Consider the following 24,411-nt stretch of genomic DNA (forward strand, 5'->3'; position numbering starts at 1 on the left):
TGGCTGAACCTGCTGTGCCACAATGCCGGCTTCAGGACATTCTCGACACAACTTTTCTGGATCCTTCCAACCTCTCTCCCAGTGCACGGAGGAGCAGCTGCCTCAGGCTCCTCCAGGTCTCCCTCAGGATGTATGGGTGCTTGTGTCTCTAGAAAAGCAGGGATGAAACACAGGGCAATCACCACTGCTCGGATCCACAGACCTGGGGAACTGGAACATGCCTGTTAAGCACGTGGGTGCCGGGGCTGTGGCCTCAGGTTATGCCAGGTCATGGTCTACTTCAGCATGGCTGAGTCCCCAAATGGGGCTACTTAACCCCGACATGATACCCTCATGAGCCTGTTCATGCGTCCACCCCCACCACTACACAGCTCACGGCAGGACTCCCGTGTTCTTGGGGCTCTGTCGCCGAGGTGCAGCTGCGTGCCATCCACCAGCTCCAGCAGCAGTCCCAGCCGGCCTCCCTGAGCCAGACCCCGAACCAGCAAGAATGTCGGGAGCAGGAAGGCGCGCAGGCCTCCAAGGGCAGCCGGGAAGGAACCCTATCGGATGACCTTCCACGGTGCTTGCGACACACACTCATCCTTTCAAACCATGCTTTGGCCAGTTCAACAGCCGGTGACTCCAGAGCTGGACTGCCATGCTGGGTGATTGTTCTATTTAAAAAGGACTGTTCAGTCTCAAAACTGGCCCAGCATTCACTTCTAAGATGGGCTCAGTGTCTGAAATAAGCAAACATACACATATATATTTTTAAACTACTCTTTAATCAGCTTTAAAGACACAGGGATTAGAAAAAACTCACATTTGCATGTAAGTTAAAAACACCTTTAAAACCCAGCAAGAAGCCACCAAACTCAAAACGAGTGCTTCTCAAATGATTGTGGCACAGCCAAGTGGACCCAGCGGCCGATGGATTCACCATACAACAAGAACTAACTTTGCAGACCTGTTGAAAAATAACACTTCTTTTAAAAAAATATTCTGAAATAATCAAAACCAAAAGCACAGAACGCCACATTGTACTCTTGGCCCAGGAAGGTGACACTGTCAAAATCGCTCCCCATGCAGCCGGTCTCTCATCCTGCCCAGGTGAATGAGAGAAGTCAGGCAGGCTGGGAGGAGACCACACGGCGAGCTCCACCTGCCGCGCCAGTCCCGCCCCTTCCGGCTGCGAGGGGCAGTCACAGCACGTCTGAACCCCGCAGCATTGCGGTCACTGCTTCTTCCTTGTGATGGACAGCCAGAAGGAAATGCACTTCCGCTAACAGACCCCTGCTCACAGATCCCAGAGGACTTCTGCACAGGACACAGGCTCATTCTGAAGTCAGTGGCAAGCTCCCTACAGCCCTGCCAGCTCCTTCCAGGAGGACAGAGGGACGCGCTCACACAAGCACGTCTCAAAAAGGCTCACCCACAACAGGGACTGCCATTCAGGCCACGGCAGCAGCCACTTCCTCCCGCTCAGGAGTCAGCCTGGCACTCTGCATCTGCTATCACCTGTTGGTTCGGCATATCTGCATCTGACTACGGCAAAGCAGGGGCAAACGAGGCCCAGGTCATGGGACCACAGCGCGAGCTGCGGACAGTGGACGTCAGGACCTCCGCATGCTTACCGCCAGAGCACGGCATCTTGGGAGATGCAGACATTTGCTTTATAAAAGTTGTAAGCAAAGCAGAGTGTGAGCCTGTTCTCAAGGCAAGATCAACTGGCTTAAAAATGTGTCTTCAGGTTCTGTTTCACAACGTTGTCTCCACCAGCGACCTACAGGGCTCATCAAGTGCTTTATTGGGGTTTACACAACATTAAAAACCTACGAAAATAAATATTACTTAAAAACATACAGCAACATTATAGAGCAGCCTGGCAGTTCAGCAGCCAGCTGTACCCTCTGTACAAGAGCCTCCTGCCACGGATCAAACAGTGTCCCGCCAAGTGCCAGCCGGGCACACTCCTTCTGTAGTGAGCCACTCTCAATCAGTTGGATTACACAAGGCAGAAACCCCCAGGATCTCACCTTCACAACTCAGCCCTCCATGCAGAGTCCGTTTACACGCAGACATGGGCCTTCAGCATTAAACACACACGGACCCACCTGCAACCCAGTCCCAGAAGGGACAGCGGCAGGCTCACGGGCACCTGCTGGGTTAGAGCAGGGTGGCGGAGGAAGCGTTCCCATCCCTGGGTTAACCGTGATCACTATCAGCCTGTATCCAAACTCCAAACCCTCTGCTGACAGTGCAACAGGCGCTTTTCCAAAACAATTTCTCTAGCAACTTTTTCTTTCAGTTGTACCATTGGCCTGTGAGAACCAACTGGAAAGAAGGAAACACGAGTATCAGCGTCTGGACCTGCGCTTCTGTCCTGTGCAGATCATCACTCCTTATGGGCAAACGTTCCTACTGTTTTGGTACAGGCCCATTAAACGTATTGTAGGTGTCTTTCAGTAAAATCATTTATGAAAAGCTGTATAGTAGATAAACCCTATCCCGCAGTAATTTGTCAAACATATTTAATAGCATGTAACCTTCCCAATCCTGCACAGCACAGACATAAAGGGAAAAAAACAAAACAAAAAAGCAGAAAGCGAAAAGGGAATTCTGGTTCTGCCAGGAGATGGTTTCATGGTGAGCACATATGCTCAGGGCCACATCAAGCCAGCTGTGCTGCCACGCCTTCCCATCCATGCACAGGGCCTGAAACAGCTCCTCCGCGGCCCTGGCAGCCCAAGGGCGGAGGCAGGCCCGATTGAATGGGCCCCACACCCAGAGCTCTGCTGGCTCAATCAGGGCCCCAGGGTGAGGTCCTGAATAGGGCACCCAGTGCGACAGCTGGCAGCTTGGGAGTGAGAGAGGCGGAGCCAGGGTGCCTCTGGAGCCAGACCCTGCTCTCGCCCTCTGGTTATATTAGAAGCTGAGTGGATTTCCTCTATTCCCCTGAGTTCCAGTGAAAATGCTTTTATGAAACAGGATGAGCCACTTGTAGGAAGGTGACAGCCATCAGGCAAACGGCTGGGTTTCAGGAAGACTAGCCGAGGAGCAGCGGTTACTTCTGTGGCTCTTTTTCCCTGAGTAGTGCGGAACAGGCCACAGCTCACAACTTCACCTCTGGGGTACGACCCTCACGCGTGGTCGTGGAAACACACCAAATCCTATTCTGTTGGTTTTAAAAGAGCCACGACACATCAGTTTCAAACTCTAGTTTAAGTAGCCACTTCTCCAACATTCCCAGTCGACCTCCCATTTAATAGAGCATAAAAATATCTTTATGAGGAGCGAAATCAGGCTGAGAGTTGAAACTACTTCCAGGTTGTGCACCTGGGGGTCATTCTTTCTAGAAGACAGGAGTGAGCCAGGTAACCACCTGTTCATAAGCATCAAACCACTGGCTCAAGGAGACAGAGATCAAACGATGTGTTAACCAAAAGTAAATGAACAATGGATCAAGAAATCTCACTTGTGGGAGGAACAGGTGAGCGATCTGGATTTACTGGCTGAGAAACAAAAATACACTGAGGTAACAGAAATTATGTAAGTGGCTGGACAGGCTCCACGAGCAAAAGTCCCACAAGTGCTCATCCAGTCTCTGGATTTCCGTTAGGACACGCCGGGCCTGTCTGTTAACCCAGCCTATGTTTCCCACCAGAGCCGAGATATGCAGTTCAGCAGCCCCGACTACAGGGTGGGGACTGACACTCCAGGAGGAGCATCCTTCTCCACGCAGCCAGCTCCATCCCAGTGGGAAAACAGGACTTCCTTAGCTGCTCCTCCTCTCCTTAACCCCGTCACCGGGGAAACTCCCAATCAGAATTCAACCCCGTTTCTGCAGCTGGCTAAGAGCCAACAGCACCGGGAGCATTCACAAAAACAAAGACGACGACTCATCACGGACAGGTGACTGGAATTTCACTACAAAGGAATTTAAGGCAAAAAGAAAATAAATCCCACAAGATTGGTCAGGTGACAGAGAAAGGTCGGAGGCCCTGGTGTCTCCTCTCCCATGGGTGATGCCTGACCGCTCGGCTGAGGCGGGGCCGGCACCTCTGCCTGGCCTCGAACCCCGGCCCAGGCCTTCCCCTGCTCCAGCCTCAGCACCACAGCAGGCTGAAGCAGACGCCTGCCACGGCAAGCCTAGGCTCACCAGGAGAAAACAGCCAGACTGATCTAGAACTGGTCTTCACAAGAGTCAACAGCAACGTTTCAATGTGAGAAGAGTTCAGGAAAAAAAAAAAAGTACAGCTCTCTCTAAGAAAGTTCGGGTTCTGTGACTTAGCTTTCATTTCCCTGAAACTGTCCCAAATGTGAGTTAGTGTCAGGGAGAAGAAACGGATCAGACAGCAACCGTACCTAGAGATTCTCTTCCAGAACTTCGAACCATCTACCACCATCACTCACATAGAATCTAACTCTATGTAATTCACCCTTGATAAATTTCAATTATAAAAGTCTAAAGCATTGACAAGTTGTGAAGCTAACAGGTCCCAGTGTAACCCCAGAACTCCAATGCAGCGGGCGGGCAGTGTCTCCCTGCCCCGTGCTAGCTCTGGACCACCTATGCTTTCTGCAGCCCCAGCCTCCTCAGGCATCTTCCTGTGTTACTTAAGCACAGCACATCGCTGACCTAGAATTCACTTCCTAGTGTCCACCTGCAGGACACCCTGCCAACACAGGGGACAAAGTCCACATCCCAGCTGCTCACTGGGGACGCCTTGAGAAGGCCCCTCCTCAAACACTGAGATGTTTATTGCAGGTTTTCAAGTATCACAACCCCCAGCTTCCCATTCCCAAGCCCCCTGGAGTTCCTTTCCAGCACTCAACAGTGGATACTCCGTGTTCTCGCAACGGTACAGCTGAAACGGCCACGCAGGAACAAGATTTCAGGAAAGAGAAGGGGTTAAGGCAAGACACTCGTGTGGAAAAATTAGTTTCCCCCAATCTGGATCCAGGCCAGCACGAGGATTCGTCCATCTCTGTGGTGCCTTGGGGGTGCAAGGACATTCGGTGGACAGGGGCGTTGTGAGGACGCCCCAGCGCATCAGGGAAGGACTTCAGCTACGGCCTGGCTGCCGGGACACGCGGGAAGGGAAAGGCTGCTTCCCCCGCTCCCTGTGGGGCTCACCCAGAAGTCTCCTCTCTACAACCACACTGTCCCCACCCCCAGTCTCTCTCCTGCGACAGGTCAGGCGTCTGCTCCCACACTGTGGCCACCGGCGGGCTCCGTGTCACTGCTGCAGCAGCGGATGTCTGGACGCGGCTCCTGTTCTCCGACTACAAACACTGATGGTGGCGGGAAGACTGTTCTGTCCCAAAGAGTTTTCACTGTCATCGAACTTTTTGGAACGTGAGAGTGGAGTGTCTCCTTGTGCACTCTTCCCTCTTTGGGATTTTTTTGCTGGTAACAACAACAATACTAAGATACTACCGACGTGAAGGCAGTAATACCAGGAGCTGAAAAAGAAAGAGAGGGAGGAACTCACTTTATTAGATTTTGCCCCTGTGTGGAACTCCTGGTGACTGCACAGCTGTTGAAACGGCACAGGCTCCTCACCCTACGCTGTCCTGCTTGCACCAGATAAACTCCACAGTGCTGGGAGATGTTTGGAGGCCGGCAATGCATGCACCTGACCCTGGGCTGCGTCCCTCTGCAAGAGTGGTCAGGCCCGGACTCCACAGGCCTGACAGCAGCAGCTGGAAAACCACCCCTCCAGCGCACTAGGCGCCGACCCAGGCGTGCAGGGAGGGCGGGCATGCCTGACTGGCCTCTCCTCATCTCACTGTCTCCAAGCCACAAACCCCCTGCGAGGCAAGGGCCAGAGCAGCAGGAAGGCTCACATGGTAAAGACATGGCTAGGGATGTCCTTCCGCAAGGCCAACACGAACCGATCATGCCCCCAAATGTTTCCACAGCCCGACAACCCTCTGGGGTGGAGAACCCAGGCACCCGGCCGCTCCTGCGGGCAGCCAGGCAGCACTGCTGTTGAAACGGAGGAAATTCTGGCACGAGTCAGCATGCTCCTGTGTGAGGGCTGGCGCGGCTGACTCAGCAGGCTTTTGGCCACAAGCCGTTCTCAATACTACAGCACTAAGAGGTCAGGGAAGAAGGCCTACCTGACACGGGAGGGGGATGTGGTGGGGCAAAGAAAGGCAGTAACAAATCAAAACAGGAAACTTAAGAAGACAAGGAAGCCATTCATTTCCCTTTGATTGCAGAAATTAATAATTCTTCATTAAAAGCTATCTTTTAATGCAAGCAGATTTAAGACAATTCTGCTACAAGGTTTCCAGTTAAACTCTCCGTGACAGACTGGCGGGAGCAGTGACCTAGCTGAGTCTCCACTTAAATCACGCTCGCCTGAGGTTGAGTGGTGGGGTCACCTAACCCCAGAAGAAACCCAGGACCGTCTGGTGTCAGTGTCCAAGTAACTGATGGGGATTTCAGCAGCGGGCAAGGGGGTGACAGAATGGTTTTCTATTCTACTCAATGATGGAAACTTACTTAAAAAACCTGTCATGTTCTTAAGAGGGACACTTACCTGTAAAATGTGAATGACGGTTTTATAGAAAGAAGTACAAACGGCACGACTGTGTAACTTATTGCTATTTGGGTGACTAGCCACGTTATCACATCATAAAATAACTTCAGCTGCGGCGGTTCGATGAAATGATGTCGGAAGTTACTTCTCATCTGAAACAGAGACACAGGGACACTTGCCACGCGTTGACGCTGTGACAGAATCGCACAGGTGACAGTGCCACACTCACGCTTCGCAAACGGCAGTCTGCTCGGCACTGGCATGACGGGCACCACCCACGGTGGCTTAACACCAGCACAGGAGGGCCCACGAGCAGAGGGAGAGGATGAACAAGGGTGCCGCAACACACACACACGCACGCACGCACGCACACGCATGTGTACACACAGCCGTCCCCCTGCAGGAGCCCTGAACAACTCCCTGGCAGACCTCAAGCTGCAGTAAAATGAGAAGACCCCCCCGCCCCCCCGCCCCAGCGAAGCTACAAGTAACGCTCTCCACGGCTCCTGGTGGGATACCTGGTAAATTACAGCACACATCTAAGGCCTGGGGTTGGCGCACTGGCTCAACTGGCTAATCCTCCACCTCCAAGAGCAGGCATCCTGTCTGAGTGCTGGATTGTCTCTCGGCTGCTCTGCTTCCCTGCCAAGTCCCTCTTCTGGCCTGAGAAAGCAGCCGAGGATGGCCCAAGCCTTTGCATGAACATGGAGAGCTGGAAGAAGCTCTTGGCATGGTGGCCATTTGGGGAGTGAACCAGTGGGCGGAAGATCTTTCTGTCTCTTCTCTCTGCAGATCTTTCCAATAAAAATAAATAAATCTTTAAAAAAAAAAAGTCCAATGTACTGTCAGTGTTCTTATCACCAGGAAACGGGGCAAGTTCGGCATCTGAGATACACAGGCTCCACCCTGGGCCAACAGCCTCCAGAGGCACACAGCAGCCACACACACTGAGAGCGCCTTCTCATGAAAGAGATTTATTGATTTTCCAATTGGAAAGAGATTCACAGAAGGAAGGAGAGACAGAAAGATCTTCCTTCTGCTCATTCACACCCCAAGTGGCTGCAACAGCCAGAGCTGAGCCGACCCAAAGCCAGGAGCGCCTCCAGGTTCCCACAAGGGTGCAGGAGCCCCAGGCCTTGGGCCATCCCCTACCACCCTCGCAGACCACAAACGGAGAGCTGGATGAGCAGTGGAGGAGCTAGGACTAGAACTGGTGCCCATATGGGACACTGGTGCTTGCAGCAAGAGGATCGAACCCACCAGGCCACTGTGCCAGACCCCCAACAAGACGTTTTCTAACATCTACTTTCTGGTAACTTCTCTGTGGCTTTCAAAACAGACAAGACCTTTCAGCTTTGAAATATGCCAATTTGACTGCACAGCTTGTCCCCGCTGGGGGGCGGGGGCTGCTCCACGGCGCCCCTAGTGGCCAGCATCACTTTCTGCCTAGGGCACTGGCGCAGCATCCTGGATCCTGCCAAGGGGACAGGGCTGCTCCTTCCTGACCACTGGGCACACTCTCCCACAACTGCCTTCCGCCCTCCCTCACGCCATACCAGGATCATGTACTGTCTCCCACAGATCCTCTGCTTCAGTCAGGGTTCCCTGGCACTGCCAGGCCTCGCTCTGCTGATGCCCCTCTCACGCCTACCACCTTCTCCCACATGGAGCTGTGCTCACAACTGGAGGCGCTTCCACCTTTCTGAACCCGGACCCACGCCCTTAGTGAGGCCGGCTCTAGCGAGTCCAGCACAAGGGATGATGCCATCCCTAAAGGCCCACGCTGCTGCCTATAAACTCCATGGAATCTGTCATATATGTCTGGTGACACACACACACACACGTTCCCAAAAAGAACAGCCCTTAGTTCAGACTTCTTAATATGTTCCTTACATGACCCTAACATATTTAGAATTGAAAAAAATTTGTAAATGTACTTTACATGAATGTCATCAAAACATATTTTGATTTGATTATTGCTTATAGGCCTTGCCCATCTTCCTCCTGGACTATGGGTTTTTAATTTTCTATTCAGTAATCTCTTTATTCGGCAGAGCCACTAAGCTTTTGAAAATAATATAAATTAAAATTGCTATCTTAAAAAATATTAAGTCACTGGCTCTTATGGACGTCGAGGGACTCCCACGGAATTCTTCTCTTCTCTCCCCACATCCTACTGATGCGGCTCTCCCCACTCTGCACTCCAGGCCCTCCTTCTGGGCCCGCCCAGGTTCCACTTGCTATCTGCACGGGGACTTAAGTGTCACCACTCTCAGGACTTCGTTTCAAAAATACATCGACCCAGCCTGCTCATCCTCCCGCAGGCGTGCAGAGACGTGTCGTGCATGGCCAGGGGCACATCGCATGGGGAGCAGGCCACGCACGCGCCACACAAGGTCTGCCTGCCTTGCAACAGAGCGCCACCAGGCCCAACCGTGCACGGTGACCACCCAAGTATAAAACAAACCCGTGGTACTTACAGTGCGGGCTGCGAGTGTCATCAGCACCCCTGTGAGAAACGTGAGGTAATATCCCGGGTACACCCCGTGCCAAATGGCAGAGAGAAAGAACGTCTGTATAGTTGGGCTGAAGGAGGCTCGTTCATAACACACCCTGGAAACCATGAAAAACATGGAGAGCCAAGAGGAGTGAGTGACCGAGGTCAGGAGGCCCACACGACCATTTCCGCACGCCCAGGCTCACAACTCGACTCTCCTAGGCAGTAACTTCACCTGTGCGCCACTGACAGGTGCAGGATCCCAAGGCCAATTCCCACCTTCTCGTGGGCACACACCACAGCCAACACTATCTCTGGGGTTTGGGAACGTATACAATTTTTTGTAAAAGAAAAAAATGCACTGTAACTAAATGTTAATCTTTTCTGTTCCACTTGGTCACTTTCTTTAAAAATAAAAAATCACAAACTTTCAGATGACCTAACAAGTGGGCGGAACGGGCGTTCTTCTGCATCAGGCTTCCCTGAGGCATCATGCATAAACTGCAGACACTGCCTCCCCACTGCAGCACTCCAGGGACCGGGGATGCTGAGGCAATGGCAGGGTCCTGTGGATACAGCAGCCGACAGACACGCAGCTTCACAGCTTGACTCAGGGGCCAAAGGCCACCAGGAGGAAGGCTGCCCGGAGCCCGACCAGGGCACTGTGCTGTGAAGCCAGCTGGACACGAGGTAAGCAGGGGGGGTTCCGACACTGCACGGGACTGAGTGGGGGACCCCAGCTGAGGAGCCTGCACACTGTCCACCTGCCGACATTCTCTCTCTCTCTCCCTCCACCCCCCAACACAGTGAACTCTATGACTGCAGCGCCCATGTCTTCTTGCTGAAGATGGACAGCTCCGTTGAACTGAAATATCTAGGAACCTGGATCATTCTGGAAAACCTAGGGTGTAGGTACCAGGCTGTAGAGGTGCAGTGTTTAAACCAAATCTCAACTAACGAGCATGAGTGCCGCAGAGGAGGACACGGCACCCAGAGACCTGGCATGGCCTTCCTGGGCTGCTGAGAGGAGAGGGCCGGCACCCCTCAGGGCCTGAGCTCTCGGAAGCCCCCAGGCTAGCTGGCACAGCACCTCTCCATCTGGCTCTTAAGACAACGTACCTTTTGAGCCAAAGAGCTGTCTGAATATTCCAATTATCCAGAAACATCTTGAAACTTGTTGACATCTGAAAAACAAAGAAGACCGCTGTTCTGTGGCAAAGCAAGGACGCCTCACCGGTAAGTCACTCCGAGGCTGACAGCCCCTCCTGGGGCTGGGGGTGCCACCTGCTAAGAACAGCTCCACCCTGGCTTCAGCCTACTCAAGCCCTGACCTCGGAGGCAAGCCTGCGTCCCCACCCTGTTTACCATCTTCCCGTGGAACTGTCTCCTCCTTCATTTGGCACCATCCCTTGTCAAATCCTTGATGTCTTATGTCCTTTCCAATCACCTAACTGCAGATCGCCCTCCTGCCCGCCTTCCCCACTGCTGACACCTGCACACTGCGAGCAGGGCGTCACACCACGGCCTCCCCCTGCCTCCTGCCCGCCTTCCCCACTGCTGACACCTGCACACTGCGAGCAGGGCGTCACACCACGGCCTCCCCCTGCCCGCCTTCCCCACTGCTGACACCTGCACACTGCGAGCAGGGCGTCACACCACGGCCTCCCCCTGCCTCCTGCCCGCCTTCCCCACTGCTGACACCTGCACACTGCGAGCAGGGCGTCACACCACGGCCTCCCCCTGCCTCCTGCCCGCCTTCCCCACTGCTGACACCTGCACACTGCGAGCAGGGCGTCACACCATGGCCTCCCCCTGCCCTGCGTTCACCCAGGCCTCTGACTTGCCACATAATTCTCATGTCTCTGGCCAGCTCCTTGCATTCCCTTCTGTTCCCACTGGACCAACGATCTGAAACCATCTTTTACAGTCTCCCTCGTTCTCCCAGCAGGCAACTCCACACCCACTCCAACCTCAGGATGCACCCCCACCTGCTCCGGTCCCTGTTTTTATGGCTGAAGGCGTCCTTCACAGAAGGTCACAGCAAACCCTCTTATTCTACCTATACAGGCTGATGATTCAGATCTGACAAAGTTAGCTTCTCCTTAAGGCATCTCATGCACAGGAACACTACTTGACATCCGCAAGTCCCCAGTGGTGTTTCACACACACCCACACTCCTGGGGCTCTCTCAGTACCCTCACGCCCTGACTCTATGTACGTGTGTGTGTGTGTGTCCTGCAGACTCCCTCCACCAGCCCTGGGGTTCGGCTTGCTTTGCCTACGATCTCTGACCCCCTCTATGCTGGGCAGGATGAACTGGCGGGGTACTGGGCCAAGCAGCAGGGCACAGGATGTAAGAGCAGGTGCTCATGGCCTGAAAGCCAGAAGGCTAGGGCTGGTGGGCTTGCTCTTTCTGCCAGTGCTCCCACCAACCTCCTCCCTGCAGTGCGGGCCACTTGCTCTACGGGCAATGATCTGTCCCCACACTCCACCTACGTGGCTGTGCCCTTCCTCTGGCAGCTCCCCATGCCCGGCCTTCCTTCACCACCCGTGGCTCTGTGCCCTCACTCTTTGCTCGCGTGGCCTCTAGAGACTTCCCTTTGTAAAATCCGGCCACAAAATGGAATCACTTTGGCTCAGGCCTGTATGATTTTGCTAACCTGGTCTTTATGCTTCTATACAACATCTTTTGCCAGTTTCCTGCTATTTGGGCTAGCATGCCTTGTTGGCAGCCCTCAGTTCCAGGCATCATTACTGTATGATTTACTCACTGTCCCCCTGGCGGCCTCCTGTGGTTGCTACAGCCTGCCCACTGTCCACCCAGTATCCCCAGGGCAGCCTCCTGTGGTTGCTACAGCCTGCCCACTGTCCACCCAGTATCCCCAGGGCAGCCTCCTGTGGTTGCTACAGCCTGCCCACTGTCCACCCAGTATCCCCAGGGCAGCCTCCTGTGGTTGCTACAGCCTGCCCACTGTCCACCCAGTATCCTCAGGGCAGCCTCCTGTGGCTATCCAACTCACCTGGCTCCCGTGGCTGTATAACTCACTCTTTCTATAAAAACCCTTCTAAGGCTCACCTCGGGTCGCTCTCAGAAGGAAAGAAGAGCTGACTCCAGCCACGTGGTTTACCTGCGTCAATAGACTGTTTAGCAGCGTTATCTGGCCGCACTTCCTGCAGAGGCTCAGGCTGGATGTGCCACCTTCACCACCTCCGGCTGTGTGTACCCACTCTCCTCGTGCGGCCCCCCAAACTGGCCTTCCTTCGCCACCTCTGGCTCTGCGCCCTTCAGGTCATGCTACTATCTTCCCTTTCTACTTCTCTCTTCTTGCAGAGTAGCCCCTGCCACCTGCCCAGAGTCCCCATGTTTCGTCCTCAGTTCAGACGTCTGCTTAGTGTCTGGCCGCTCTTCTGACTGCTGGTCAGCTCGGTAAGTCTGGAAATTGACCACAGCATCTTTCCCTGCAAGCCTGTGCTTATTCCTTCTTATCTCAGTGAAAATGGCATCACAGGGGCTGACATGAGGGCTTAATTGGCTAATCCTCTACCTGCATGGGCGCCCGTTCGAGTCCTGGCTGTTCCACTTCCCATCCAGCTCCTGCGGCTGGCCTGGGAAAGCAGCAAAGGATCGCCCAAGGCCTTGGGACGCTGCATCCGCGTGGGAGAAGCCCTGCACCCACGTGGGAGATACCCTGCACCCGTGGGAGACCTGGAAGAGCTCCTGGCTCTGGTTTAGCACAGCCTTGGCTGTGTAAGTGGACAGAAAATCTCTCTCTCTCCCCTATCCACCTGTCAATAAACAAATATAAATACATAAGCTGTCAGCAAAGCATAGTTATTAACAGCAAAAATCCAGGGCCAGCACTGTCGCTTCTGGGACCCCCCATGTTCCTCATCTCTGTGCCTGGGTTCAGTCCTGCCTCCACTTCTGCCCTGGTGTGCATGCTGGGCAGCAGCACGCGCTGGCCCGGTGCATGGACCCTGTCACCAGGAGCGCTGGACCAGGCTCCTGATTCTGTGCTTTGGCCACCAGCTCTGCTGCTTCAGGCACTGGGGGAGTGACCCAGTGAATGGGACAGCAATCTTTCTACATCTCAAATAAGAAGATCACTAAGAGGTACAGATTTCAAAGACCTCATAAAGCGGTGGGAGCCTAGGTCTGCTCACTAAGACTCGGCATGAATGCCTGAATGAGTGACGACATCCGGCTCTGTCTAGGAACTCACTCCTGTGCCAAGTCCAGCTGAGCCTGCATCTGGCTCAGGCTCTTGCAGCTCTCCATGGTCAGTCACCTGGCAGTCACACAGCTGCTTCCCACAGGTCTCCGCCTCCCACCTGGCTCCCCAGGAAGCGTTCTGCAGCAGCCCACCCAGGGTGCCGCACGGCCCTCACCGAGAGCTCCGACCCTGCCCATGGGCCCCTAGATGCGCCTGGCTTCTCCTTCCCCAGCCTCATCTCCCACCCTTTGCCACAACCCACGCAAGGCACGGCTCCCATCATCCTCATGCAGCTCCTGGGCCTAATGCCTGGCCACCCACCTGTCACCTTAAGACACGACTCCTTACTCCCCTGGGGATCCCTTCCCTGAGCCGCTCGTCCCAGGGGGACTGCTGTCCCTGGATGCCCACAGGTCTTGCACTTCTCCGGTCACAGCTCGTGGCTGTGTGCTCTCGGCCCCTCCATGAGGCGCGGGACATCCCTCTGTGGTCACTGGAGCCACGGCCGACGACCAGCACTGTGGCCGCAGGGAAACCCGAGTGTGCTAACTGAAGCTCCTCGCTGCCCCTCTCGAGGCACACAGAGCCGTCCAGAAAGCACACCAGCACAGGCAGCCGGCATCTGCACTTACTGACCTCTATCTGCTGAATTCTCAAATTGGAAATTAAGTCCCAGCGAGCTGCTCCGTTTCTGTCATATCCTCTGAAACCAAAGCCGGCAGCATTATTAATAGCATCAGCTGCAAACAAAACGAACACAAAGCATTGAGAATCTGCAGGAGCCCACCGGGCCCCTCGGAGGCTTGTGCTGCCCAGAAGTGGACACACACCAATGGGAACCACCAAGCATCGCGGGACAACAAGACACAAGCAGGGAGCGAGGGCAGGTGGAGCTGGCGGCCACTGGGGACCCAAGGGCTGCAGGTGAGGAAGCCACTGGCCACGTTGGGACGCAGCAAGTGTGCCGGATGTGAAGGGGGTCCAGGGGACTCGGCCGGGGCTCCCCAGTTCTTATGAACCACATAATTTGTCCTTTTTTGGGCACAGGAGCAGGCTCACGGGAAGCCTGTTCACTGCCACTTGTCTCTGCTGCTTCACCGAGGCACCCCCACGGGCGGCTGCAGGACACACGGTGCTCCTGAGTCACATCGGCCCAGCACGCGTGCTTCACGCCGAGCCGCCAAGGAAGCTTCCGCCTCCAGTCAAGTGGAAAGGTGCTTCTAACTCGCATTGTTTGTTACAACCAGCAAAGTCACATGCCTGCCCGGACGTGCACACGTGAACGACTTTATCTCACATTAAGATAGTACAGCGAGGAGGCTTTTAAAGAAAAGTGCACCTTAAGGAAAACAGAATAAACCCGCAGGACTTCACTCTGCTAGGACCATGAGATCTGTGGTCCTGAGGTCAGTCAAGTATGTTCTGAGCCTGCAGCAGGCTCATCAATACAGTGAAGCTTAGAGATGCGCAGTGGCATAGTAAGTTAAGCCTCTGCCTGTGGCGCTGGTATCCCATAGGGGCACCAGTTCAAGTCCAGGCTGTTCCACTTGCATTTCTGCTTCCTGCTAAGGGCTTGGAAAAACAGTGGGGGTTGGTCCAAGTCATCAGGCCCCTGCAACCATGTGGGAAACCCAGATGGCCAGAGCTGAACTGGCCTGGATCTCATCTGGGTTTCAAGGAAATAAAATGTTTTAGAAAGCAGTCACCAGGGTGGAGCTGAGTGCTGAAGCTGCTGAGGGCTCCCCCGCTGTTCCACTGACAGGAAATCTGCGCGTGGACGCCAGGCCGTGGTCGCCAGGTCGTGGTCGCCAGGCCGTGGATGCCAGGCCGTGGATGCCAGGTCGTGGTCACCAGGCCGTGGTCGCCAGGCCGTGGATGCCAGGCAGTGGACACCAGGCCATGGTTGCCAGGCCGTGGTCACGGGGAGGCCTCACCGCCTGCACTGCCTGAGTGCTCACCACGCTTACTGCCCTCACAGCATCATTGCCCGCGCCCTAAACGCCGAACACCCTTCTCCTCACTGCTCCTCTCAGAGCCTACTGGGTCTCCATTCCCCAGGGAGACATCAGGGAAAGGGAATCAACTCACCTTTTCCCAATTTGTCCAACCAAATGTTTGGAGCGGGAGACCAGAATTCCCTAAAAATCATTTTCTAACTTCATAAACATCAAGGAGACAACGAATGATGAATTTCTGCATATTCACACATCTACCCTGTGCTTTTTCTGAAAAGCCTCAAGAAGTCAGTGATGTCACTCTGACAGACTCTGGGTCCGAGTGCGACCAAAGGCAAGGCAGACGTCGGCTACTCTGAGCTGGCGGCCCAGCAACGAGCCGCAGCTGCGACGCGTCTACACACACCAGGGGGAATCCCAGTCTCTCTCGTTCTTCTTTCCGTTTCATAATAAACTGGGCCTCGATCCCGTTTTGAAAACAGACTTACCTATGAGGTACAGGTCCTTTCTTCCATGGTAATGACTAAAACTTTCCTAACTGGTCCTCAGGGACACAGCCTGCAGAGGGCACCCTCGGAGCTACCCACAGCCTTAGAGGGCTGGTGTCGGGCCGCGGAAGGTAAAAGCCACAGCCTGCAATGCCAGTATCTAACATGACACTGCTCCACTGGCAATCCAGCTCCCCGCTAATGGCCAGGCAAAGCAGCAGGAGGCCTGCTCCAAATGTCCGGCCCTCTGCACCCACATGGAGAGCCAGAAGAGGCTCATGGCTTCAGCCTGGCCCAACAGGGTCACTGCAGTCATCTGGAAAGTGAACCAGCTTGCTTGCTCTCTTTGTAATTCTTTCTAAACAAATAAATCCTTAAAACAAACAAGGGCCCAGCACAGTAGCCTAGTGGCTAAAGTCCTCGCTTTTCATGCATTGGGATCCCATATGGCACCAGTTTGTATCCCAGATGCTCACTTGCCATCCAGCTCCCTGCTTGTGGCCTGGGAAAGCAGTCAAGGATGGCCCAAGGCCTTGGGACCCTGCACCCCTGTGGGAGACCCAAAAGAGGCTCTTGGTTTCTGATCAGCTCAGCTCTGGTCGCTGTGGCCACCGGGGGAGCAAATCAGCAAATGGAAAATCTTTCCTCTCTGTCTCGCCTTTTCTCTGTACACAACTTTCCAATAATAAATAAACAGATCTTTAGATAAACATCCCAAATATTCTCAAGTACACAGAGCCAAGTCTGTGAACGTCTTACTTACCTAACGTCCAAGCAAAATAGTATTTGGGTCTGGCGGCCAGAAGCGACACATACAGATAGGTGACCCTTGCTGGCCACGACGCTGTGGCCTGGAAGTGCTCGTTGATGTTGTATTCCACGGGCAGCATCTTGGAGACGGTCAGGTGAAACAGCAGGGACAGGCCACAGACCACAAGCTTCTGGATGACGGCGCCCTGAAAGGCATCAGACAAGATGTGGGCCACGTCACCAAGCTGTCAGTGCACAAAGCCCCCCGCCCTCCTGACGCTTCGACTGCGTCCTCGGAAAGCCACCCACCAGCAAGCTCAAGAAGATGGGGACGAGTGGAAAGGAATACAGAACGCACGGGGCCCTTCTTTGAATGTGCTTTTCCTGTGCCTTCCATTTCGTGAACATCACCTTTCATATCGATCTAAGCATCTCTGTAAATATGAACGTTCACTTGATCTTAGCCAAAAGGCAAGACGCGATGCAACTTTGTTCAAGATGGTAAAGCCGAAAGAATGCCCCACTGAGGAGCCTGAAGATTGTACCTGAGAGTCCAGCGCAAAGCAGAGGCCGCCTCACGCCCTACGGAGCCGAGGTTAAATGACCCACTCGCAGGGCCGTGCTGCTCCCACGTTTCTGGAAGGCTGGGTGGCATGTCTCAGCCACCTCAACATGATTACACAGGAAAGGAGCAGCAGGAAAAAGAAGTGGCAGGAGCCAGAGGAAGGAGCGTATCACACTCCTGACCAGCAAGCATCCGTGAGGGCCTCCAGGTCACCGAGCTAAGGAAGGCCTTGCGGGCAGAGGCTGGGCGTGGGCCAGAGTCCTCGCAGGAGCGTCATGCCCGGGTTCCAGCTCCATGCCCGGGTTCAAGCTGGCACCGAATGCTCACACCTCCTGCCTTTCCCTGCACACTGCACAGACACCCATAGACAAAGGGGGATTGGAAAAGGTCATTCAAGAAAAAGCGGGATTATAAACAAAATGAGGTGAGACAGGCAGTCCTGGATGAACTGAAAAGGAGGGCATCACTCAACCTTCTCCCAAGGGTCTCGGCCTCAGTTTGCAAAGACAAAGCAGCACACAGGTGATCCTAACCACCAGGATGCGTGTGTGCCCATCAGAATCCCAAGCAGGGCTCAGCCAGTGCAGGTTTCAGATGCCCTGGCAGGGGTGGGGACAGAAGGGCCTAAAACAGAGAGACGCAGTAACGCAAACTCAGAGGTAGCCAGGCTGCTGTACTTGACTGCTGAGCGCGGCGGGTGGGTGTGCACACACGCAGGGAGACTGCACACACCACATATGCATATATAACTGCTGCTTCTGCTATGCAAACACACATCTTACACACGTTGGAATCTTTATATACCTGCAACAGGGCAGGGCCAGGGCAGGGTCAGGGCAGGGGAGTAAGATGTGGAGGATCTTGAGTCTGGGTCCTCACCCAGGTCCAGGTGCCTGCAGCCCGCCTCGGCTGCCCCAGGGAGCAGGCCACAGGTTATTTCATGCAAAAAAACAAAACAGCCCCACAGGAAAGACCAGGAATGGGACAGCCCATTCCTTCCTGCCTGGGAAAAGCTCTTCCCTGGGCACACACCTGTGTGGATGAGAGCTCTCTGGTAGCTGAGTGGGGTATAGCTCTTTCATGGCATGCTGCTCAGAGGGACGGGAGGATTGAGTGGAACCCTTGGCACTCATGTGGGCCAGCCACGAGAGCCACCGCAGCTTGTGGGAGGACGCAGAGGAACCTATGGGCCGAGGTGCAGCCATGAGAGCCACCTGCTGCTGACAGGAGTTGTGCAGTGAGGGGAAAGCAGCCCTGCTGTTGGGGCCTTGTCTCAGCAGCCACACTGTGTCCTCAGTAAGGTGAAGAAGCCCAAGACCAGCAGCGGTGCCTCTCCCCTCTAGCACTGACATGCCAGGAGCTTCCAAACCACCAAGAGCTGCACAAGCCACTCCCATCCTGGCTGGTACACTCCAGAGTGAGGTGCCAGAAGTTAACTCACGGACCGGGATGGCTTTGCTGAGTCTGACTTACTGTTAGGGTTACTGCTCAAGTGTTTTATAAAACCGTATGATCTCTACACCTAGGGACCATGTTCAGAGCCTCTGCTCGCAGAGGGACATGCGCGGAACACACGCCTGGGAGCCCAGCAGCAGGTGCGCGGGCTTCATTCCTTTCACTGTCCTCACTCAGCTGCTGCCTGCGAGGTGACCGCTCGTCACCGCCAGCACACTGCCACCAGCAGGCCAGGGATGTGCAAGGCCCTGAGAGACCAGCCTTCAGAGGTGAGGCATGCGCAGCCTCCCCTGGCTCCGGGCTGCTGCTCTTCAAACAGGGCAAGGGCTACATGGCTGTTTCTACTACACTTTCCAGGTAACCGAAGACAAGCCCAAACGCCTGCACTTTCTTCTGTCCACATGCAGTGTCAGACTGCTGTCTGTGGCGTGGAGTCCATGGCTACAGTGGGCGGGGGTTGCCCTGTCCACATGGACTTCCTCCCCCAGCTCCCAAGCCCATGAGGGGTGAAGGGTCAGCCTTGTGATGCAAAGATTGAGCCAGCAGAAGCAGAACCAACTTCAAGTCTGAAACGCAACCCAGGTTGACAAGGCAATTCACAACCAACTGCCAGAGCTTATGGAATTGTATCATAAAATTAAAAATATGGGGGGGGCAACAGAAAACAAAACCAACTGACTCCCAACAGTGAGGAATGGGGACCACATCAGGTCTTGCAGCCCGTCTACAATGCAGTGAATCCAAGGAGCCCAAGAAGTCGGGGGACCACTCCCCCGAGACGTTGACGCAGCCAGCCTGGGTCTGTGCCTTTGGCTGCCAGCCTGGGAGCCCCCGGCCTCAGAGGCTCAGTCTCCTCCTGGCCTGGGAGGCCACCTGTGTGAGGTCCAGAGCCACTTCCCTTTGGGCAGGTTTATGAAGACGCGGACAGGCAAAGCCCAGACACGAGCGCCTCCCTAGCTCTGCCCAGGACCCTGCAGCGGCTTACGGTGGGAGATGGCTCGGTCCTCTCGCTCTGCCCCTGCGCCTTGCCGTTCTCACCGGGCTGTACCACCTCGTAGGATCTGCCCTCGATGAAGGTGATGTAGTCCTTGTAAGAACACAGCGGACCCGCCAGGATGCCCATGAAGTTGCAGTTGTAACTCAGGTACTCCAGCAGGCTAGGCATGCGCCTGCAACAGGAAGAAACGCCCTGGTGAGACCCACAGCCGCCTCTGCCGGTCACTGCCTGCCTTGCCACCCTGACATCCCGCCCAGAACAAGCGTGGCTTCCGTGTGTACCCACATGTTCGCACTCGGACACAGGTATGCTCTGCGTTTTCTAACGAGAGGGATTCCATGAAGATTGCTATGGGCCACTTGGATGTCTACCAGGTTTCTCGCTGTGAAACCAACCAGAGGTGGACTTGAAAGTACAGGAGGCATCTCCTGCTGGTCACCCAACAGCCCTGGGCAGACGCCCAGCACGTTGTAAGCTGCTGCTCTCACCCACGTCCCCTCTTAGAGTGTCCGGCTCAAGTTCTGGCTGCTCTGCTTCCGCTCCAGCTTCCTACTAAGGCATACCCTGGCAAAAAGCAGGTGACAGCTCAAGGACCTGACTTCCTGCCTCGCATGTGGGAGACCCGGATCAAACTTCAGGCTCCAGCAGGGACATGTGGGCCTTTGGGGGGGGAGTGGACCAGTGAATGGAAAATCTCTGTGTCTTTCAACTAAAATGAAAACAAAAATCAGAAAGAAAAGAAAAAAAGTAAAGCACCTCAATGCTCACTGGGTCAAGCCCGAGGGTGGGCGTCTGCAGCTGCGGCCACAAAGAACCAGGGACGGGCAGCTCTGAAGGCTGCCCACAGTGTCAGTCCCTGGGCGGGCTCAGGCTCGGCCACTGCCACGGCACCACATTCTGCGAGGACAGCAGCTAACTCCTAATCACGACACATGCTGGAGTGGGGTCTGGCTCGGCGTGCCACGGCAGCTACTTGCAGCGACCACACATCTGTTGGTTCTGTATTTGGGGTCTCTGTGAGAACTTGGTCTTAGGTAAAACGTGCACTTGATCTCTAACTGTTAGAGTGAAACAGAACCTGCCTGAGAGGTAAGCCACTGCTAGTCCCCAGGGCGTCCACAGAAGCCATCCTGGGCACTCACGGATGCCAGCGGGAAACATCTGTCTGGTCCCTCATGGCTTCAAATCACAGCACCCATGGGCCCGTGAACCTGCCGAGCTGAGCCCCTCGCAGCAATGACTACAAGGCAGACATACCACCCTCCTGTCTGGAACACTGAGCTTCGCAAAGATCACAACTAGCAAACAGGGGCCGACTCAGTGGTGCAGTGAGACCTCGGGGTACGACTGACACCAACATCCTCTGTTGACTCTGGCTCAGGTTCCAGCAGCTCCACTCCAACCCAACCCTGCCAGTGCGCCTGGGAGGAAGGCAGAGGCCAGAGGCTTGGGCTCTGGTCACCTGTGTGGCAGACCCAGATGGAGTTCCAGGCTTCTGACTTTGCCCTGACTCAGCCCTGGCTGTCGCACCCATTCGGAGAGTCACACAGGAAGGGGATCTCAGGAGGAGAGTGGTTTTTGTGATGGAGACCCCTCTATAAGAAGCAGGAAGCCTCAGCCACGCAAGCAGTGTGTCCACAGCAGAGACAGTGTGAGTCACGGCAGCACCACTACTGACACACGTACCTTACAGCTAACCCTCTCTGCGACGGCGTCAGCTCCTCATCCTTCCGGAACATCCCTGAGGAAGACAGACAGACGTATCAGTAAAGACATCTCCTGCAACTACACTTCTGTCACTTCCTCACTGGAGTGATTGGAAAGATTTCATGATTGCAGCACAGATGTCATCACTAAAGGTAACACAGTCTAACAACCCGATCTGTACAAGACCCAGGCAGGGGTTAAAGTCCTTGCCTTGAATGCACCAGAATCCCAAGTGTTGCTGGTTCTAATCCCAGTGGCCCTGCTTCCCATCCAGCTCCCTCCTTGTGGCCTGGGAAAGCAGTCGAGGACGGCCCAAAACCTTGGGTTCTGTGCCCGCATGGGAGACCCCGAGGAAGCTCCTGGCTCCTGGCTTCAGATTGGCTCAGCTCTTACCGTTGCGATCACTTGGGGAGTGAACCATTGGACAGAAGATCTTCCTCTCTGTCTCTCCTCCTCTCTCTATATCTGCCTTCCCAATAAAAATAAATAAATCTTAAAAAAAAAGAAAGAGCCAGGCAGGGCCAGCACTGGGCACAGTGGGAAAAGCCGCCACCTCTGACACCAGCATCTGATGCTCCAAGTACCCGGGTCCCCACCACCCATAAAAGAGACTCAGATGGAGTCCTGACTCCTGCCTTCAGACCAGCTCACCTCTGGTCACTACGGTGACATGGGGAATGAACCAGTAAATCAAGGCTCTCTTTCTTGCTCTGTCTCCTTCCCCCACACCTCTCCCTCTGTCTCTTCTTCTCTCTCTGTAACTCTGTCTTTCAAATAAACACAGTTAGGGCAATGAAAGTCAACAAAAGTGACTCTTCTCTAAAGGAAATGACTGTTCACTAAACACGTCTCCATACCAGCAGGTCAGAAAGTGCTTGTCTATTTTCTGGCTTTTCTTTTCTTTTTTTTTTTTTTTTAAGATTTATTGTATTTTTATTGGAAAGGCGGATATACAGAAAGGAGAGACAGAGAGGAAGATCTTCCATCCAATGATTCACTCCCCAAGTGAGCGCAACGGCCGATGCTATGCCGGCCCGAAGCCAGGAGCCTCTTCCGGGTCTCCCACGCGGGTGCAGGGTCCCAAAGCTTTGGGCCGTCCTCAACTGCTTTCCCAGGCCACGGGCAGGGAGCTGGAAGGGAAGCGGGGCTGCCGGGATTAGAACCAGAGCCCATATGGGATCCCGAGTGTGCAAGGCGAGGACCTTAACCACTGCTCCACCGCGCCGGGCCCGTATTTTCTGGCTTTTCTAAGAGGGGCACGGCCATTTTCCTCTTCTTGGATGAGCTAACCAACTAAACCCACGAACCACAGGCCAGAAATGATGATTTCGTTTGCTCTCACGACTCCAGTGAGTAGAAACTAACTCAAATACACTATCTTGTTCAACAGATTTACCTCCAAACAGGGCGACACCAGCTACAGTGACACCTCTACTTTATACAGCCAAATACCCTAAAAAATTTACCCTGTATATATATTTAAATACCAAAGAGGAACTGAATTAATAGGTAAACAACATATTAACAAGACATCTAAAGCAGATAAAGTATTAATATCTCCCAAAAGTCAAAACAAAAACTAAAAAATGCCAGAATAAAGAAATCTCACAAGAAAAAAAAATAAACAAATCATAAAAGAAAAACAGGTAATAATTAACATGAAATGTACATTAAAAGAAAAATGACACTGCCACTGCCAGAAATCTGCAGGAATTGTCGAGGGTTCTTACACAGCACGAGCACAACCACACGAAGCACCCGTTCTGTGTGTGCGACACATGTACACGAAACGGGCAGGAAGAAAGTTGTCACCTTAAGTGCCCCGCGAGCTGCTCTAGGCACAAAGGTGGCAGAACAGACAGGGACCTTCCCTTTACACAGCTAAGCTCCAAAGGGATGGAACACAAACCAATCAACACGCAGAGACCACGGGGACCCCGAGCACTTGCGGGTCAGCCCGGACAGGAAGCGCCACGGGAGCCCCCACCTCACTGTCAGGGCTCACAGCCCCAGTGCAGGCGTGTCCCCTGCCTGCAGCACAAGCACTGGAAGCCAAGGAAATGATCAAAGGCTTTTCAAGACTTACAACAAGGACCATCGCAGTCTTATAAATAAAAACACATACAACTGGGGATAGGGAAGATAAAAAAATACGTAAGTCTTTCCATAATTAGGGAAAAATAAAAATGTATCAATCAGGCACCCCGCTTTGGGAAACCTGGGTGAGACGGGGTTCACTCCCTCACTCAGAACAGGGCGCCAGGTGCTGTGGGGAACAACGGGGCGGTACTGCAAGGCCTGCGCGGCAGCCTCAGCCAAGCTGCAGGAGGAGCTGTTCTGGAAACTTACAGGGCACAGACTGGCTCAAACTGCCAGGACTCCCCACAGTCTGAACTGCGCCCAGCTGGGGTTCCCTCGTACCTCTGAGCTGACTGCTAGCTGGCATCAGATGTTCCCAGATCTAAGGAGAATCCCAGCCTGATCTGGGACTTTCCCAAATGCTCCTGTCAGTTCTTGGCACAGTTGGCACTGCCAATGTTCATGGCTCCTCCCTAATGCACAGGCTTACAAGTGAGTCCCCGCTCACTCACTAGGAGACCCTGTATCCAAACTGTAACCCAGCAAGAAACTCTCCAAGTGGATCACACTGTATGTCTCCAAGTGAGAAACCCTAAGCAGGGAAACAGCAAGCTGGGGCCTGAGCCCCGTGGGCCCCGTGGGCCTCCACTGGCACCCTCCTGCCTCCCGCTCCTCCTCTGTGCCAAGCCTGGCTCACCGGGGTTGTGCTGCCTGACACGTGCACCTGCGGCCTTCCTGGGACTAGGGCAGCTGCCTCGTGCTCTCCTCTCTCCCAGCACTACGAAGTTAACCTCACCTATCTCCTCTCCGTTCTAAATCGCAACTCCTGTAGGTCAGCCGACTGAATCCCACTCTAACACCTCCTGTGACTTAGCTGCAGGCCAAGGGGACATCAAACACTGAAGGGAAACGCTGCCCCACCCTTTCCCACCAGAGCAGAGGGCTCAAGCTGCCTTAAGCCAGGCGTCTCTGGGTGACAACAGTCTACTTCAAAGCACTTACCGTCATGGATCTCGTAGGCCAGGCTGGTGATCTTCTGCGTAATGATCATCATGGGGCTGTGACGAGACACAAGCAGAGAAGGCGGCTGAGGGGACACTCAAGATACCCGGGAAAGAGCAGTGCTCCCCCGACTGCACACCTCAGTTAACCACAGCTGCCTCAACTACCG

At 54.3% G+C, this 24,411-nt stretch overlaps 1 protein-coding gene across 2 annotated transcripts in view; it reads right to left on the reverse strand.

Moving 5' to 3' along the window:
- Nucleotides 1–3,466: 3,466 nt before the first annotated feature.
- Nucleotides 3,467–24,411, reverse strand: part of MBOAT2 (membrane bound O-acyltransferase domain containing 2) — a 97,799-nt gene continuing 76,854 nt past the window's right edge. For both annotated transcript variants that reach the window (XM_040992787.1, XM_040992788.1), the window contains 9 exons: nucleotides 24,243–24,298; nucleotides 21,141–21,195; nucleotides 19,443–19,626; nucleotides 16,451–16,643; nucleotides 13,881–13,984; nucleotides 10,150–10,214; nucleotides 9,014–9,146; nucleotides 6,534–6,685; nucleotides 3,467–5,448 (listed from right to left, as the gene is read on the reverse strand). In XM_040992787.1, coding sequence (XP_040848721.1) covers nucleotides 5,223–5,448; nucleotides 6,534–6,685; nucleotides 9,014–9,146; nucleotides 10,150–10,214; nucleotides 13,881–13,984; nucleotides 16,451–16,643; nucleotides 19,443–19,626; nucleotides 21,141–21,195; nucleotides 24,243–24,298 — 1,168 coding nt within the window. In that variant the 3' untranslated portion in view covers nucleotides 3,467–5,222. The remainder of the gene's footprint in view (nucleotides 5,449–6,533; nucleotides 6,686–9,013; nucleotides 9,147–10,149; nucleotides 10,215–13,880; nucleotides 13,985–16,450; nucleotides 16,644–19,442; nucleotides 19,627–21,140; nucleotides 21,196–24,242; nucleotides 24,299–24,411) is intronic.

This window comes from Ochotona curzoniae, unplaced genomic scaffold, assembly GCF_017591425.1.
Source record: "Ochotona curzoniae isolate NIBS_2020 unplaced genomic scaffold, NIBS_Ocur_1.0 contig_883, whole genome shotgun sequence".
Taxonomy (NCBI): domain Eukaryota; kingdom Metazoa; phylum Chordata; class Mammalia; order Lagomorpha; family Ochotonidae; genus Ochotona; species Ochotona curzoniae.